The 15262-nt window shown below is 59.7% G+C and overlaps 3 protein-coding genes across 3 annotated transcripts; 1 reads left to right on the top strand and 2 right to left on the bottom strand.

Moving 5' to 3' along the window:
• Positions 1–7909: 7909 nt before the first annotated feature.
• On the bottom strand, positions 7910–8957 carry PFL1_06936 (uncharacterized protein; the record flags this gene model as incomplete). Its single annotated transcript, XM_007879355.1, has 3 exons — positions 7910–8081; positions 8489–8675; positions 8930–8957. The coding sequence occupies 3 exons, from the start codon at positions 8955–8957 to the stop codon at positions 7910–7912; spliced, it is 387 nt and encodes a 128-aa protein (XP_007877546.1).
• Positions 8958–10270: 1313 nt separating this feature from the next.
• On the top strand, positions 10271–11746 carry PFL1_01726 (uncharacterized protein; the record flags this gene model as incomplete). Its single annotated transcript, XM_007879236.1, has 1 exon — positions 10271–11746. One exon carries the CDS (start codon positions 10271–10273, stop codon positions 11744–11746), a length of 1476 nt encoding a protein of 491 aa, XP_007877427.1.
• A 1160-nt stretch (positions 11747–12906) lies between these two features.
• On the bottom strand, positions 12907–13695 carry PFL1_01725 (uncharacterized protein; the record flags this gene model as incomplete). Its single annotated transcript, XM_007879235.1, has 2 exons — positions 12907–13381; positions 13424–13695. 2 exons carry the CDS (start codon positions 13693–13695, stop codon positions 12907–12909), a joined length of 747 nt encoding a protein of 248 aa, XP_007877426.1.
• Positions 13696–15262: the final 1567 nt, after the last annotated feature.

Raw genomic sequence — 15262 nt, 5'->3', positions numbered from 1 at the left:
CGCAGCCACCAGCCGCCAGCGAGGCCCAGCCAGCCAGCACCCGAGCCGTTAGTCCAGCCATCCGCCCGGCCCAGCCAGCAGCCAGCCACTCGCCCAGCCAGCAGCCAGCAGCCAGCAGCCAGCAGCCGTCAGCCAGCCGCCTGAGCCAGCCGCCAGCCAACAGCCAGCCGCTCATCCAGCGCAGTCGCCCGGCCCAAAAGCCACCCAAGCTACACGGCCAGCTAGCCGCCAGCCGCCAGCAGCCACCTTGCTGCTGCTTCCGCCCCGCCGCTGCTTCCGCTCCTCCACTGCTTCCGCCAGCTACCCGCTGTCAATCATCGGAAACGTCGGAGAGGCCTCTCCGGCGTCTCCGATGATTCTGGCCATTGACGGCCTTGCTTCCGCTCCGCCTGTGCACAGCTCACCTTCGCTTGCCGTTGCCTGCTGGTCTGCTGCCGCTCTGGTGAGTTGACTGTTGCTGCTCTTGTTCTTCTGCCGCTCTGCTGGGCGTGTTGCTGACTCCTTTGCTCCTCTCTTCCTTTTGCTTGCTCCCTCACTGCCTTACTTTGCTGCTGGCAATGCTCTGCCGCTGTCGCCCGCTGCCACCCTGCTGCCACCTTGCTCTACCGCCGTTGCTGCTGCCCATTTAGGTACCGTATCAGTATTGCAATTGAATGGTAGATAGGATACGGCTGTGGGTGCGTGCTATGCCTGCAGTGTGGGAGCAACGCTGTCCTACAGCCCTGGTAACGTAGGGTTCCTCCGGCCCTGGGAGCATAGGAGTCCTACAGCTCAAAGGCCGAAGTGGTAGACCGTCTAGCTACGGCCCTGGGGTAGCGAAGGAGATCTCCAACTCCCGAGGCCGTAGCTAAATCCCTGCCGCTAGCCATGATTGTCGCGGCGGCATGCTTCTGCCGTTGCTCTGTTGCAGCATGCTGACCATCTGCTCCTTTGCGTTTTCTCAGCTCAGACAACTGTTTGCCCCATGCCTGGCATCAACGCATTGCTGCCACCAACCGATGCTGACCCTGGCCTGCCCTCAATCATAGCTAGCAGCAGAGCCCAGCTGCGATTTACCAGATCGCAGGCTTTGCCCAATCTGACAAGCGTTATACATGTGCAATTTATGGATCGGCAGGACCCTTGCCGATCTGCAGATCAGCCCAGCCGGTGCACCCCAACCAATCCTGCCTGCAATTTGCAGATCGCACTTGGCCCGATCCCGCCTGCAATTTGCGGATTGCACTGGCACTGACCCCACCTGCGATTTGCAAATCGCACCGGGTGGTGCAATTTTGGGATTGCAGGCAGGGTCAACTCTGCCTGCGATCTGGTAGATCGCACCAAGTTGACCCATCTGCTAGATCGCATGTGTATGTCAGATTGTCAGGTCGAACAGCACCTGCAATTTGCCAGGGCACACAAATACTGCGATCTGGTGCATTGCACTCCACCTTCGATCTGGCAGGGTGTACGACACTCGCGATCTGATGGGGCGCACGATACTTGCAATCTGGTCGGGCACACGATCAATTGCAAAATCGCACTACTACTGGTTTGTGTCGAGTTGCTCCGGTGCCAGAGCAGTGCACGCGTGGCGGCAGGGGGGAAGTCCAGGCGAGGGTGGCGGTGGTGGCGTCGGCAGCGAGGGTGGCGGCAACAATTGCAGCAAAGAAGCCCAGGGCGATGGGGCGAGGTGGCAAGGGCAAGGTGGCACAGAGTCCAAGGCAAAGGGGCGAGGTGGCGAGGAGCAAGCAGGAACAGAAGCAGAGGTGGACAAAGAGCGTGGTCAGTGGCAAGCCCCAGCATCACGGGCTCGAGTCATACTGATTGCAACTCACCTACAGGGCCGGGTGGCAAATGACTGGCAACCTGGCATCAGCGCCACTCATAGCTAGCAGCAGGATCTGGTCAGGAAAAATCGCACGTGTATAACAATTTGAAAATCCAGCTGCAGCCAGCTTGTGCGATTTCTCAGATCGCAGCAGGCATGCGATTAGCTGTGATCTGAGATCCTGAATTTTTTCCTGCCTGCAATCTGAAATCCACTCTGAGTGGTCAGGATTTCAGATTGCACGTGTATAACGACTCTCAAATCCTGGATCGCACAGCCTGTGCGATAGGGAAAATCGGGAATTACTTTTGCTGCTATGACTGACAGGCGAGATGTCCTGTGAACGCAGCGGCGGTGGAGGGGGGGTTGGTCATCAGCATGGTCTGCTTGATGGTGATCATCTTGGCCAAGCCACTCACATGAAGTTGTCGAGTAATGGAGGTGGTGTCAATGGCTCCTTGATGCGGCAGTTGGACCTGCTGTGTCAAACACAGCAGCAGAGTCAACCTATGATCTATGAGATTGTAGTTAGGCGATCCGGACAAGTTGGGCAGATTTCTTGGTTGTATCCTGCCTACGATTTTTCAGATCGCAGCTAGAGCAGTCTATCTACGATTCCAGATCGTAGTCAGGATATGACCAAAATGCAGGCCACAATCAATTGGATCCAATACAAGCTTGATCGCAGAATCAAACGCTATCTACGCTACTAGAAATGACGCTGACTAGGTAGCATAGCATGGCAGTAAAACCTGCGCCGGCAAGGAGGCACTCACAGCGATGGCAGGCCAGGGTCAGCGTCGATTTGGTGGCGGCGGCTGCTGGTGAGACGGGGAGAACAAAGGAGCATTGTTAGAATTGTGCCAGCCGCAGCGTGCCAGGTGCAGCGTGCCAGGCGCAGCGTTGTTGATGCGCTAGATGTGACAGAATCAAAGGGTACAAATCATCTGCTGACATCTTGGTGATCCGCAAAGCGTGTGGCGCGTGTCATGTATGCTGCAGAGAGGCGACGAGGTGGCAGAGGACTGGCGTCAGTGCAATGCCCAAGACTGGCAGATAGCGACCGCGTGCGGACAACTTCGTGATTCACGCTAGCAAGAGAGGGTCTGCATTGTGTGGGCAGTGGCAGTGGCGGCAAGTCGGCATTGGTGGTGGCAGCAAGTCGGCATCGGTGGTGGTGGCAAGTCGGCGTTGGCGGTGGCAGCAAGTTGGCGTTGATGGTGGCGTCCATTGGGCATTGACTGTGGCGGCAAGTTGGCGTCGGTGGTGGCGTTAGCGCGGAGCACACGCATGGTGTCGGTGACGTTGATGCAGGCCTGGTGGCGTGGCCTGGCCTCCACATTTTTTTATTGGCGCGCGCGCAAGCTTAGTCAGCTGTACACGCCTGCTAGCCGGCCCCCGCGCCTGCCAGCCAGCTTGCCCGCCCGAGCTAGCCAGCTGGCCAGCTTGCCCACCTGCCCACCTGCCAGCCAGCCAGCTTGACTGCTTGCTGCGGAGCGGAAGCGGAGGGGAGCAGCCGTCAATTGTCGGAATCCTCAAAGAGCTGTCTCCGAGGATTCTGATGATTGACGGTGCGGAGGCAGTGCAGAGGCAGCACGGAGGCGGCGCGGATGCGGCAGGCAGGCAGGCACACAGGCACGCAGGCAGGCAGGCAAATTGTAGCTAGGTTGTAGGTAGGCTGCGTGCCCAAAAAATCGAAGACAGGGTTTGATGCCCAGTTTGAGATTGTAGCCTGCCTACAATCCAGATTGGGCCTAACCCTGCTGCTAGCTATGTGTGTGCCGAGACTGCCGGTGCAACATCGTCAGCTTGGTCGCAAGCGCAGACAGCAAGCTCGGGCATTGCGACTCACCTTGATGGCTGGTGGCGTGGCGTGTCTGCGAGTCAGAGGTGGCAGGCATAGCTAGCAGCAGAGTCAACCTACAAGTTTTTGGATTGTAGCTAGGCCTACCTTCATAGCTAGCAGCAGGGATTTAGCTACGGCCTTGGGAGTCGGAGATCTCCTTTGCCACTCCAGGGCCGTACCTAGCCGGTCTACATCTTCGGCCTTTGGGCTGTAGGACTCCTACACTCCGCAGGGCCGCAGGACAGCATCGCTCCCAGGTTCGCAGGCATAGCACGCACCCACAGCTGTATCCTGTCTACCATTCAATTGCAATATTTACACGGTACTACAAGGGCAGCGACAACGGCGGTAGAGCAAGGTGGCAGCAGGGCGGCAGCAGGGCGGCAGCAGAGCGGCAGCAGCAACAGCGGCAGACATGAGAGCATTATCATCAGCAAAGTAAGGCGGTGAGGGAGCAGGCAAAAAGAAGAAGGGAGCAAAGGAGTCAGCAACGGCGCGCAGCAGAGCAGCAGAAGGACGATGCAGCGACGGTCAACTCACCAGAGCGGGAGAAGACCAGCAGGCAACGGCAAGCAAAGGTGAGCTGTGCATGCAGACAGAGCGGAAGCAAGGCCGTCAGTGGTCTCAATCATCGGAGATGCCAGAGAAGGCCTCTCTGGTGTCTCCAATGATTGACAGCGGCAGCAGGGTGGAAGAAGAGGTGCGGAAGCAGCGGCAAGGCTGCTGCACTGAACTGGAAGCTGACCGGGTGGCTGGCTGAGCCAGGCATGTGGCTGGACTGAGGGCTCGGGCGGCTGGCTGGCCGGCTGGCTGGCTGGCTGGCAGGGTTGGGCGGCTGAGCTGGGCTGGCTGAGCCGCACGGGTGGCAGCTGTGTTTGACTGGCGGCTGCACTTGGCTGGCTTGGGTGGCAGTTGATGGCTGGCTCGGGCAACAGCTGGCTGGCCTGAGGGGGCAGGGCCAGGAAACTGCGCCGAGCGGCTGGGCGGGTGACTGGCTGGCTGGGCCAGGTGGGTGGCTGGGCTGGTGGGCGGTGGCGGCTGGCGGCTGTGCTGGCGGGTGCTGACGTCTGCGGGCAGGTGCTGGCAGGGCCTTGCGGCTGGCCTGGGTCAGCGACTGGCGGCCAGGCTGGCAGATGGCGTCGGGTGGTGGTGGTAGGATGGCAGGAGAGACAGGTGGGCGGCGGATGGATTTGGCAAAGTGCCAGGTGGCAAAAGGACCGGCACACGCGCGCGCGTGCGCAGAGCCCCTGTGCTGATGTAAGCAGACACAGCCATTTTCTTGGCGGTACAGAGCCTGCGGCCAAAAATAGCGCAGGTGGCCTCCGATTTGGGCCATAGGCCCTGGGCTTGGGATTCGGAATTGTCCTTCGGGCTTTTCAGGCCGCAGGAGTCCTCCAGTTTCCGGCCGAAGGACCCTGGCAGCCCAAAAAGCCAAAGGAGACTCCCGAATCCCGGATTCAGGGCCAAAGGACCCCTACGGCCCAAAACGTAGGTGCCTTTGACGCTAGCTATGCTTGTCTACAGCTTTCAGATTGTAGGAGATCCTTCTACACAAACAATTTATGAATCTGGACAAGCCATGTTGATTTTTTGGTTGTATACAGGCTACAATTTCAGATTGTAGCTAGGCCGGTCTACCTGTGATTTTTGCATTGTAGCCAGGCAGCGATCAGAATGCAAGCTACAATCAAATTGATTGCAGAATCGCTATCTACAATACTAGAAACTACAATACAATTGTGCATGTGTAGCGGGCAGCCGTACAACAGCGTGCAAAATAGGGATGGGGCAGGCGGCAGAAAGGAGGTGAAAAGAGGCAAACGGAGGAAAGAGATCAGCAGTAGGCGTAAGATTGGTAGCAACAAAGGTGGCGTCGTTGACTCACCAAGATTATGAGAGACAAGGACGGATATCCCAGGGTGCAACGGCTGCAGGGAATGATTGGCGGTTGCAGCAGTGGTCAAAGGAAGCGCGTCAGCAGTGCGGCAGATGCAACTTGTTTGACTCATCTGATGATGTCCTGATGGCTTGACAGAAGGTGTGGAGGCGGGGCTTGCTCCTTGTCACTGTTGTTGTGTGCAAGGTGGGAGCAAGTTGGCGTTGGAGGTAGCGGTAATTTGGTGTCAATGGTGGCGGCAAGTTGGCATTGATGGTGGCGGCAAGATGGCATTGATGGCGGCGGCAAGTTGGCGTTGATGTTGTGGCAAGTTGGGTTTGATGGTGGTGGCAAGTCATGAGTCGGCATCGGCGGTGGTGGTGGTGGCAAGCCAACAATGGGGGTGGTGTTGGCGCAGAGCGCAGCCAGGAGGGTAACGAGGCGGCTGGGGCGGATCATAGCAAGCAGCAAAAGTAATTCCCGATTTTTCCTATCGCACAGGCTGTGCAATCCAGGATTTGAGAGTCGTTATACACGTGCGATCTGAAATCCTGGCCACTATAAGTGTATTTCAGATCGCAGGCAGAAAAAAATCCAGGATCGCAAATCGCAGCTGATCGCACGCCTGTTGCAATCTGAGAGATCGCACAAGCTGGCTGCAGCTGGATTTTCAAATCGTTGTACATGTGCGGTTTTTTTTGACCAGATCCTGCTGCTAGCTAAGGATGCCAGCAGGTGGTGTCAATATTGGTCAGACGGCGGCGGCGGGCAAGGGTCAGTGGTGGTGGTTGGGAGGAAGGGAGCGACAGCAGAGAGGGGCGGGTCTTTATACCAAGGCAGGCGGGCAGGCAAGGCCACACTGGCGGGCAAGGCTCAGCTGGTGGGCGGGCAAGGCTCAGCGGGCAGGCGGGTGGTCATGCAGGCAGTGAGCCTGCATGAGCACACACGCACGCCAGCCAGCAAGCCTGCGTGAGCACGCATGCAGGCGACATGGTCTGGCCTCCTCTTTTTTGCGCACGCGCAAGCTTAGTCAGCCGCGCCAGCCAGCCGGCCCACCCGCCCAAGCCTGCCAGCCAGGTGTGCTAGCTGACAGGCAGGCAAAAGTGAGATGGAGTGAAGTGATGGATGGAAGGCAGGAGGCGCGCGCCTGTGGCAGCGCAGAAAATAGGGCGCGCGCGCCGGCTGGGAAAAGCCAGCGCGCAACACCAGGCAGCTTGACTGCTTGCTGCAACAGGCAGGGCGGAAACGGAGGAAGCGCCGTCAATCATCGGAATCATCGGAGACAGCTCTCTGAGGATTCCGATGATTGACGCCATTGACTGTGCAGAGGCAAGGTGGGGAGGTAGCAAGGCAGGCCAGCAGGCAGGCAGGTGGTGCTACAATCTCGGATCGTAGGTGGGCAAGGGTCCAGATTTTGGATCGTAGCTAGTCGTAGCTAGGCTGCACATCAAAAAATCGTATTTAGGGATCAATTCCCAATTTCCTTCCGATTGTAGCCTGCCTACAACCTAAATCAGGCTCGACCCTGCTGCTAGCTATGAGGGGGCACGGGTGATGATGTGCAGCAGGAAGGAGAGCAAGGGCAGGTTGGTCAAGTCAGATGTTGCAGGTGCCTGCTGATTGGGGGCAATTCATGATTGTGACTCACCGCAGGAGCAACGGCGGGCTTGCTGATACATGTCAATGTGTTGTTGAGGACCAAGATGATGCCGTCTTTGGTGTGCTGGTGCTGCAAGTTGGCAGGGGTGGTGTTGATGGCGCACCCAGGTCAGCATCATCTCATGCACGGCTGGAAGTAGCAACTTATACATAAGAGGCACGAGCCCGGCGTTCCGTGAATTGCAAGTACAGAAGCTCGTCTAAGTCTGAGGCCCAGATCTGCTGCCAGTCATGCTCTCCCGCTGTGAAACTGCCCACCAGCCAGCCCTGCTTCTTCTTGTGCAGATTTGGCCCACCAAATGGCCTTTGTTGAACCGACTGTCGTTCTCGGAACGCCAGGAACCGACTGTCGTTCTCGGAACGCCAGGCACAATGACGAAGGAAATGTGTTCATAGACCTATAAGGCATGGGGTCATTTTGATTGTGCATGCCGCCGCCAAGGGTGAGCTGCATGACCCCCGCACAGGCGAAAGCCCGAGGTGGGCAAGTAGAATGTGTCAGGACAGAGGCCACGGGTGGTAGTAGCTGCCACAAACCTGATGGCTCGATCGATGAATGGCCGCTGGCCGACGCGTCTCATGGGCGAGGGTGGCTGATGGGACGCGAGAGATTGGGAGAAAGGCAGACCGCGACAGCCACAGTGTTGAGGGAAGCAAAGACAGTCGCAAAAGTACAAGTGGAGTGGGGACCAATGACACCGTGTGGCACCACAGACTACTTCAGCTTCTTCTTGGGACGGAGCTGCGACGAGTGGCCGCACTTTCGCTTGCGGCAGTTGGTCGCGCGAGGAGGGAGGCGGGCGTAGCACTTGCGGCAGATCTGCTTGTCGCAGTTGTACTTGCTCGCGAGGACCTTGAGCGAGGGCTCGATGATACCGCCACGGAGGCTGCGAGAGCGCGGTAATAAAGATAGACCGAGGGAAAGATTGGGACGGTCAGTCGATGTCGATGACAATCGTGAGGCAATGTGAGTGAGAGCCCAGCTCTCAGCGTGGCGCGGTCATAGGGCCGCCCCGGAGGACTGCCCCTCGCTGATCGTAAAAGTGCTGCAAAAGCGCTCGACAGCGACCGTCAGGCCTGTCGTGTCGACCTGACTGCGTCCCGAGTGCGATAGAGCCAAGCCGAGGGCCGGGCGATCTCGAGCTTGGACGACGTCCGTCACGGTCCCTCAACAGGGACCCGACCGTTATGCTGATCGTGCCATGCTTGACCAAGAAGGTGTCTTGCATGCGAAGTGTTGGACTGCGGCGCTCCGCCGGCCCGTCGTACTTGACCGTTCGAGAAGAAGACTCACCGGAGGACGAGGTGCAGGGTCGACTCCTTCTGAATGTTGTAGTCCGAGAGGGTGCGGCCATCCTCGAGCTGCTTGCCAGCAAAGATGAGGCGCTGCTGGTCCGGAGGAATTCCCTCCTTGTCCTGGATCTTGGCCTTGACATTGTCGATCGTGTCCGAAGACTCGACCTCAAGGGTGATGGTCTTACCTGCAGGCGTCGAGATATGGGCCAGAGGCAGTCGTGAGCATAACATGTATCTGGATGGCAGACCGACATTCCCTCCAATGCCGTCCTCCCACAGCTGCGTGTCGGCCGAAATAGCCTCCAGCGGCGAAGTTAGAGCTTCGTGGTCCTGCCTTCCACCTCCCGAGCCATCGCAGGCCAGCCATCGTAGGCCAGCCATCGTAGGCCAGCCAAGTTCCCGGCCGGCCTGACTCCCGCCCGAACAGCGAAACACCCACCCGTCAGGGTCTTGACGAAAATCTGCATCTGTGGTTAGTTGTCGATGACGGCGGCGGTGACGGAGTGAGCCAAGTAGAGTGGATGTGGGGACGGGGAGCGCAAAGTCGACCGAGTCAGTGAAAAGGTCGGAGATTCGGGTAGTTCGAACGAGGCCGGTTGGTTGGCGAGAGCTGAACGCGTCCGTGTCGTCGGCTCGTCGGCTCATCGGAGGTGCTGGATCAAGGTCGGGACGAATGGCGATCGTTTCTGTGCATATGGTGGCTCGAGGTGGCGATGCCTGCAGCAGAGGTCGGAGTCGATTGGCGTGTGTCTGAGGCCCCGCGGTTGTGCTGGTTCGGTAGCCGCAAGAGCCTTTCCGGGCGAGCGGCGCGATGTCGAGTATGGGTGTACGTCTCCTATGAAGCAGCCGGTTCCGTGGACGACACTTACCTTGTCTTGATGGTGAGGGGATGGTTGGACGATATCCGGGATCGTTGGCGAGAAGGGAGAAGGTCGACGGTCACCACGCCAGGCGACCGGGCCCGCGCCGCCTCGCCCTCGAACGCCCGCACCGGTCAGTGCCTGCCTGGCCCGCCAGCCCCAAGGGTGAGGCGGTCAGACTATTGGGCGGACTGCAGCCAGGCGGGCGCAGAGCCAATTTCGGGCGCGCGTAGTTCGGCACCGCAATCAGACCAAAGAGCTTTAAAAGTTCGCACGATGATCACGTGCACTCAGCTTTCCTGTCGCCATCGACAACCCCTAAGATCAGCGTCGCACAAGTGCGAGCGGTATAGCTCGCTCTAGCGATACATCTGCTGGCTGTATGCGCCGCGCACATGCTGCCGGCTGCGGTGGAAGGCATCCTGAGAATGGTTTGGAGAGAACCGGATGGGATCCCAGCCAAGCTCGGCCGATTGTTTCTCTTCGGATCCGTCTAGCCCTTGCGGATCCGACCCCGATCTTGTTCAACAAAATTGATCGCCGATACGGGTCAATGCATGTGGAGACGCCGGCAGCCGTGGCTCTCGACTTTCGCGAGCCTCCACACTCGCTCGTTCCCCTCTGACGAAACTTTGCAAAATCCGGACTGAGCCATTCGGTCTTTCGACCCGCCACTTGTCATCCCGTCCTGACCCATCCAGCCGCCGCAACCGACCTCAGCGATCCGGATTGTGATCACCATTATACCCCCTCTCGACCACCAGCCAAGGCGTTGCCGGTCGACATCCCACCCACTGCCACACCAAAAACCTTGACTGTTTCTGTTTCGCAATCGCTTCACCCTCTGTGCCAGAGATCTCCTGCCTTTCGCCTTCGCCTTCGCCCCGTGTCACGTTCCGGATTCACCGTGCACCGCAGTCATGGCCACCATCGTCGGAGCTTCTTCCGGCTCTCCGCCGCCCGAGCCGATGCAATACGACGATGAGACGCCGCTCTTTACATGTCTCTCGTGCAGCATCGCCTTCCCCAACCCCGAGGATCAGCGCACCCACTACCGATCCGACCTTCACCGATACAACATGAAGCGACGTGTCGCAAATTTGCCGCCAGTCAAGGCCGACGTGTTCAACGCCAAGATTCTCGAGCGCCGCGCCCAGCAGTCGGCCGAGGAAAGCCAGGCCAGCGCTGCCCACGACCGATGCGTCGCCTGCAACAAGGTCTTCCTTTCGCAAAACGCGTACAAGGATCACCTCAACTCGCGCAAGCACAAGGACAACGAGGCCAGGCTCGTCAAGGCGCCCACCATGGCCGCGCCAGCCGATGACCAGAAGAGCAAGGGCGGGGACGTGCCGCTTGTTTTCACGGTACCGAACCCGGCGCAGGTGGACGCGGTGAACGCGAGTCTGCCGAACACCGTCGTGGCCGCCGAAGAGTCGGCCGAAGCCAAGGCTGAGAGGAAGAAGAACCTCAGACAGACGCTGATGGTCGACGAGAACGCGACGGAGGAGGAGATCCAGGCCGCAGTTGACGCCAAGGTGGCGTCGTCTAGGCGGATCGATCCCGCCAAGGAGTGCATCTTCTGCTCCGCGTCCGGCTTCGCCTCGCTGACTGAGTCTCTGGCGCACATGTCAAAGGCGCACGGCTTTTTCATCCCAGACTCCGAGTACCTTGTCGACCTGCCCGGCATGATGTCGTACCTCGCCGACAAGGTCTCGGTGGGCAACATCTGCCTCTATTGCAACGGCAAGGGCCGCGGCTTCCACGAGATGTCGGCGGTCCGCAAGCACATGATCGACAAGTGCCACTGCAAGATTGCCTATGAGCTTGAAGTCGACCAACTCGAGTTCTCAGACTTCTACGACTTCACCAGCAGCTACCCCGTCGACGCCGAGGAGGACGAGGAGTGGGAGGATGCGGATGGCGACGAAGACATGGAAGATGTTGTCGAAGACGATGGCGGCGACGAGGTTGTCGATCTCACGGCGCCCCGCGGCACTGATCGCAACCAAGGCGTGCGGTACGGAGACTCGGAGAACGAGCTGATCCTCCCATCGGGGGCGAGGATCGGCCACCGCAGTCTGCGTCGATACTACGAACAGAACCTTTCGGCGAGGCCGTCGCTCTACGATCACGAGGACTCGCAGCGGTTCGGCGGCGGCAGCGCGCTCGCGAGACGGCTCATTCAGGACAGCGGCATGGGTCACCACAAGCGCGACGGCACCCTTGTCAAGGATCGCGGAGGACAGGTGGTCAAGGCTCGAAACCGTGGCGAGGCCAAGGAAGCCAAGCGACACATCCGCGAGTTCCGCGACGTTGCGAGAAAGGAGGCCTACAAGACTCGCGTCGCCTTCACCAACAACAACCAGAAGCACTTCCGCGATCCGCTGCTCCAGTAATGGGCAGCAGTGTGGTTGGTCCCGTCCCTCGCTCTCGCTGCTCTTCGTCATCCGTCCGTCGATCCATCACGTCTCGCATCTTTCCATCGTCACAATACCTTGGGCTGTGTCGCCAGCATCTCACCTGTCGTTGTCCTGTACTATCTCCCGGTCCATGTCAATCCACTGCATCGTCTACGAATACGTCGTCCACCGCATCTGTCTCCCGCGTACGCCCGGGCCTCTGCGCAGGAGTCTCACTTGGCAGACGTGCGCGTCGCTGACCACCAGATACGTGGTGGAGCTGAGGATCTTGCTTGTTGACCGAAACAATGGCGCGGCACCGCCCCCAAAGTGAATCGGCTCGCGTGCCACGGGAGCGACAAGCAGATCTGCCGCAAGTGCTACGCCCGCCTCCCTCCTCGCGCGACCAACTGCCGCAAGCGAAAGTGCGGCCACTCGTCGCAGCTCCGTCCCAAGAAGAAGCTGAAGTAGTCTGTGGTGCCACACGGTGTCATTGGTCCCCACTCCACTTGTACTTTTGCGACTGTCTTTGCTTCCCTCAACACTGTGGCTGTCGCGGTCTGCCTTTCTCCCAATCTCTCGCGTCCCATCAGCCACCCTCGCCCATGAGACGCGTCGGCCGGCTTCGTCGCGCTGTTGAGCGGTGGTGAAGACTGCCATTATGTGCTAATGTTCAGAGCGGCGAGGATGGTACCGGCGGTGGACTGAGTGCGGTCATCAGCGTAGCGTGGCCGTATTCCTCGTTCCTCGCGCCGCTCTCGTTCTCTCCAGGTCCAGAGTACACGTCATAGTCTACCTTAAAAAGTATAAGGTCCTCGCCCTCTCCATCTCCACAAACAACTTCAGCGGACATCGAACCACTCGCCCGGTAGCTTACACAGGCGCATCCAAGGCTCATGAATCTCCTGGATTTGCGATGCGAGCCCGGACCGCGTAAGGACGATATCGGCCTACTTCTGATCAGGCGCGAAGAAGAGCGGGGTTCGAGGCATGGTGGCTGTATTCGAGAGGCCGCGTGCGAAGATGGGTATATGCGGGTGCACCACGTCCCGAGAGCGTGGAGAGGGATGCAAGTGTACACTTTCTGTGTGCGGACAGATGGAAGGGAGGTATCGATGCATGGGAGGGTATGAACTCAGGGAAGGCCGAAGCCACGTTCAGATAGCGGCGCGCTCGAGTGCATCCGCTGCCTTGTCGGCGCCGCTTGCGGCCAGGGCGGCTTTGCGCCTCTTGGCCTCCACCAGGGCGCCCAGCACGGACTCCCACGCCTTGTCCAGCTGACCCCAGAACCGAAGAGAGGTGATGCCCATCGCAGCGCCGTTCTTCCACACCGCCTGGATGCGCTTGAGCACATCGAGCAACGTTGAAGTGGCGAGATAAGATAGGGCAAGCGACACTTTTAAGCGCGCCCCGACGTTGTCCATCTCGAGCAGCGAGAGGGACGCCAGCTCGTCCCGTTGATACCGCTCGTTGGACAGCGTGGCAAGGAGACGGACCACGAATGCCATCGGGATCAGGTCCTCGAAGAGGCAGGGCGAGTCCGGGCTGTAGAGCCACTTGTGCACCGAGTCGAATGCCGACGGATGAGGTAGGCATAGGGGCACAACGGGCAGCCGCGCCTCTGAAGGCTTCCTGCCGCGTACGACGGGCGGGAGGAAAGGGATCGAGGTGCACTGTAGCGCCAGAACCAGATCGTGCGCCGCGACCAAGATTGTCTCGTCGGTACCGCTGAAGATGGCCAGCACATGAGTCGGCGGAAGATAAGAGCCACAGCTGTCGAGCGTGGTGTCGAGCTGGAGCGAGGCGGGCAGCTTGGCGCCCTGCTGGACCTGGGCTTGGATCTGGTTGCGGAGGCGCGGCACGAAATCGGCTGTCTGCTGGTGCAAGTTCGACTTGCCCATCCGGCCCGCCTCGAGATACGCATCCAGGAGAAAGTCGCCCGGCATGCCGCTAGTCTGCACAGCCTTTGCATCGGCCTCGAGGCCATGGCGGCGCAGATGCTGCGCCAGGTCCAAGTGCGGGTTCGAGATCACCTGGATTGGCGGTCGCGGCAGCCGCTGAGGGATCGTGAGAGCGATCCTGTCTTGACAAATTGCTCCGTTGGGGCGGGGTGAACTGACAGCAGCTGGCGGTGAAGACACTCGCGGCGCAGATGGTGGTGAGGGGCAGCGCGATGGCGAGCCTCGGTAAAGTGCTCGAGAAGACTGAGAGCTGACCCGGCTGTCGGCAGCCCTGCGTCGCGAGGGAGGAAACATAGCCGCGCTCGGCTGCATCACCTGCTTGTGGCCTACACCATTGACCTCGTCGATGCGTCTGACCGTCAGAAGAGATGTACCAGGAGCGTGCGAGGCACTGCGTGGTTGAAGCCTGTCTTGAAGTGGTGCTCTCCGAGTTGCTGGCATCGAGTCGGTTTTGTTGGAGCTGAGCGTCGCCGTTGACGACGTGGGCGGCAGGCGGGATGCTGCCACAGTTGCAGTCGGCATTTTGATGGGGGCCGGGCGGGCAGTGGAGAGCCTGTCAGTGACTTGGTGTTTCTGTTGCGTGTCAGCGAAAGGGATGGGGCACGAGGAGTGGGCGGGCAAAGGTGAGGCTACTGATATAGCGTTTCGCCACCTTTCAGCAACCTCGTCCATCAACACGGTCCCGGCCACGTCGCGTTGGCCCCCCTCCCGAGCTTGCAGAGATTGGGCTCGAGCGCCGATGAGACGGACGCCGCCGCCTGCCACCAGGCTAATCACTGAGCGACAGCGTGCAGCAGCGCAAGCCACCGTCCGGCGGTCCAAGCGGACGGCTCGTAACGGCCCTTCATCAGGAGGGGCTCGGGTTCGCGAGTAGTGGGTTCGTTCTTCGGAGCTCAAGTTTCGCAGACGGTGCCGAGGGTCAGCCAGCCAAGGCTTCCCGGGAACGCGGGGCGGACAATGCAGTAGCAATGAGGTTGGGCCATGATTCGGGTCGGGATCGACGAGAGTCGTGACAGGTCTTTTGCTCGCTCGCCCCCTGGCAGCTGTGCACGGGTCTCCTGTCGCCTACCTCGTCGTAACCTTACCCGCAGTCCGTGGTCCGCTAGCTGCATGTACGTGTGCTGTGTGCACTACCTGTATCGGGGCGCGCTGTTGCCGTGGCGAGATGAAGTGTGACGGGTGGCTGCAGGCCTTGCCGCGCGGAGGAGGTTTGCGTCGAGGAGCCTCTGCACGCTGCAACGACGGCGGTGAAGCAATTGCAGTGTGGCATTGCGGATGCGCTGGAGGTTGAAGAAGCACGATGTTCTTTTGATGCAAAGCATCTGTCGGGAAGTACGCCACTGGTCGACGGCTTCGTCAAAGCGTTATCGTGACGCTCGTCCGGCCTTGGCAGAGTGGCAGCCCGATCAGGGTCTTGACAGCCCCAGCCTATCGATCCTGTGCGCCCGCCTGCGAGCTGCCCATGGTTGCTACACTTTGTACTATAGCCGTACGCGGCGCTTCCGTTAGCATCTGCGGAGAAGGCAGCTCGAGCCCCGTGCCGCTGGAGGAC

Source organism: Pseudozyma flocculosa, assembly GCF_000417875.1.
Source record: "Pseudozyma flocculosa PF-1 unplaced genomic scaffold scaffold00004, whole genome shotgun sequence".
In the NCBI taxonomy this organism is placed as follows: Eukaryota; Fungi; Basidiomycota; class Ustilaginomycetes; order Ustilaginales; family Ustilaginaceae; genus Pseudozyma; species Pseudozyma flocculosa.
Note: the sequence above shows the minus strand (reverse complement) of the source record. Positions and strands in the feature narration are given on the sequence as shown.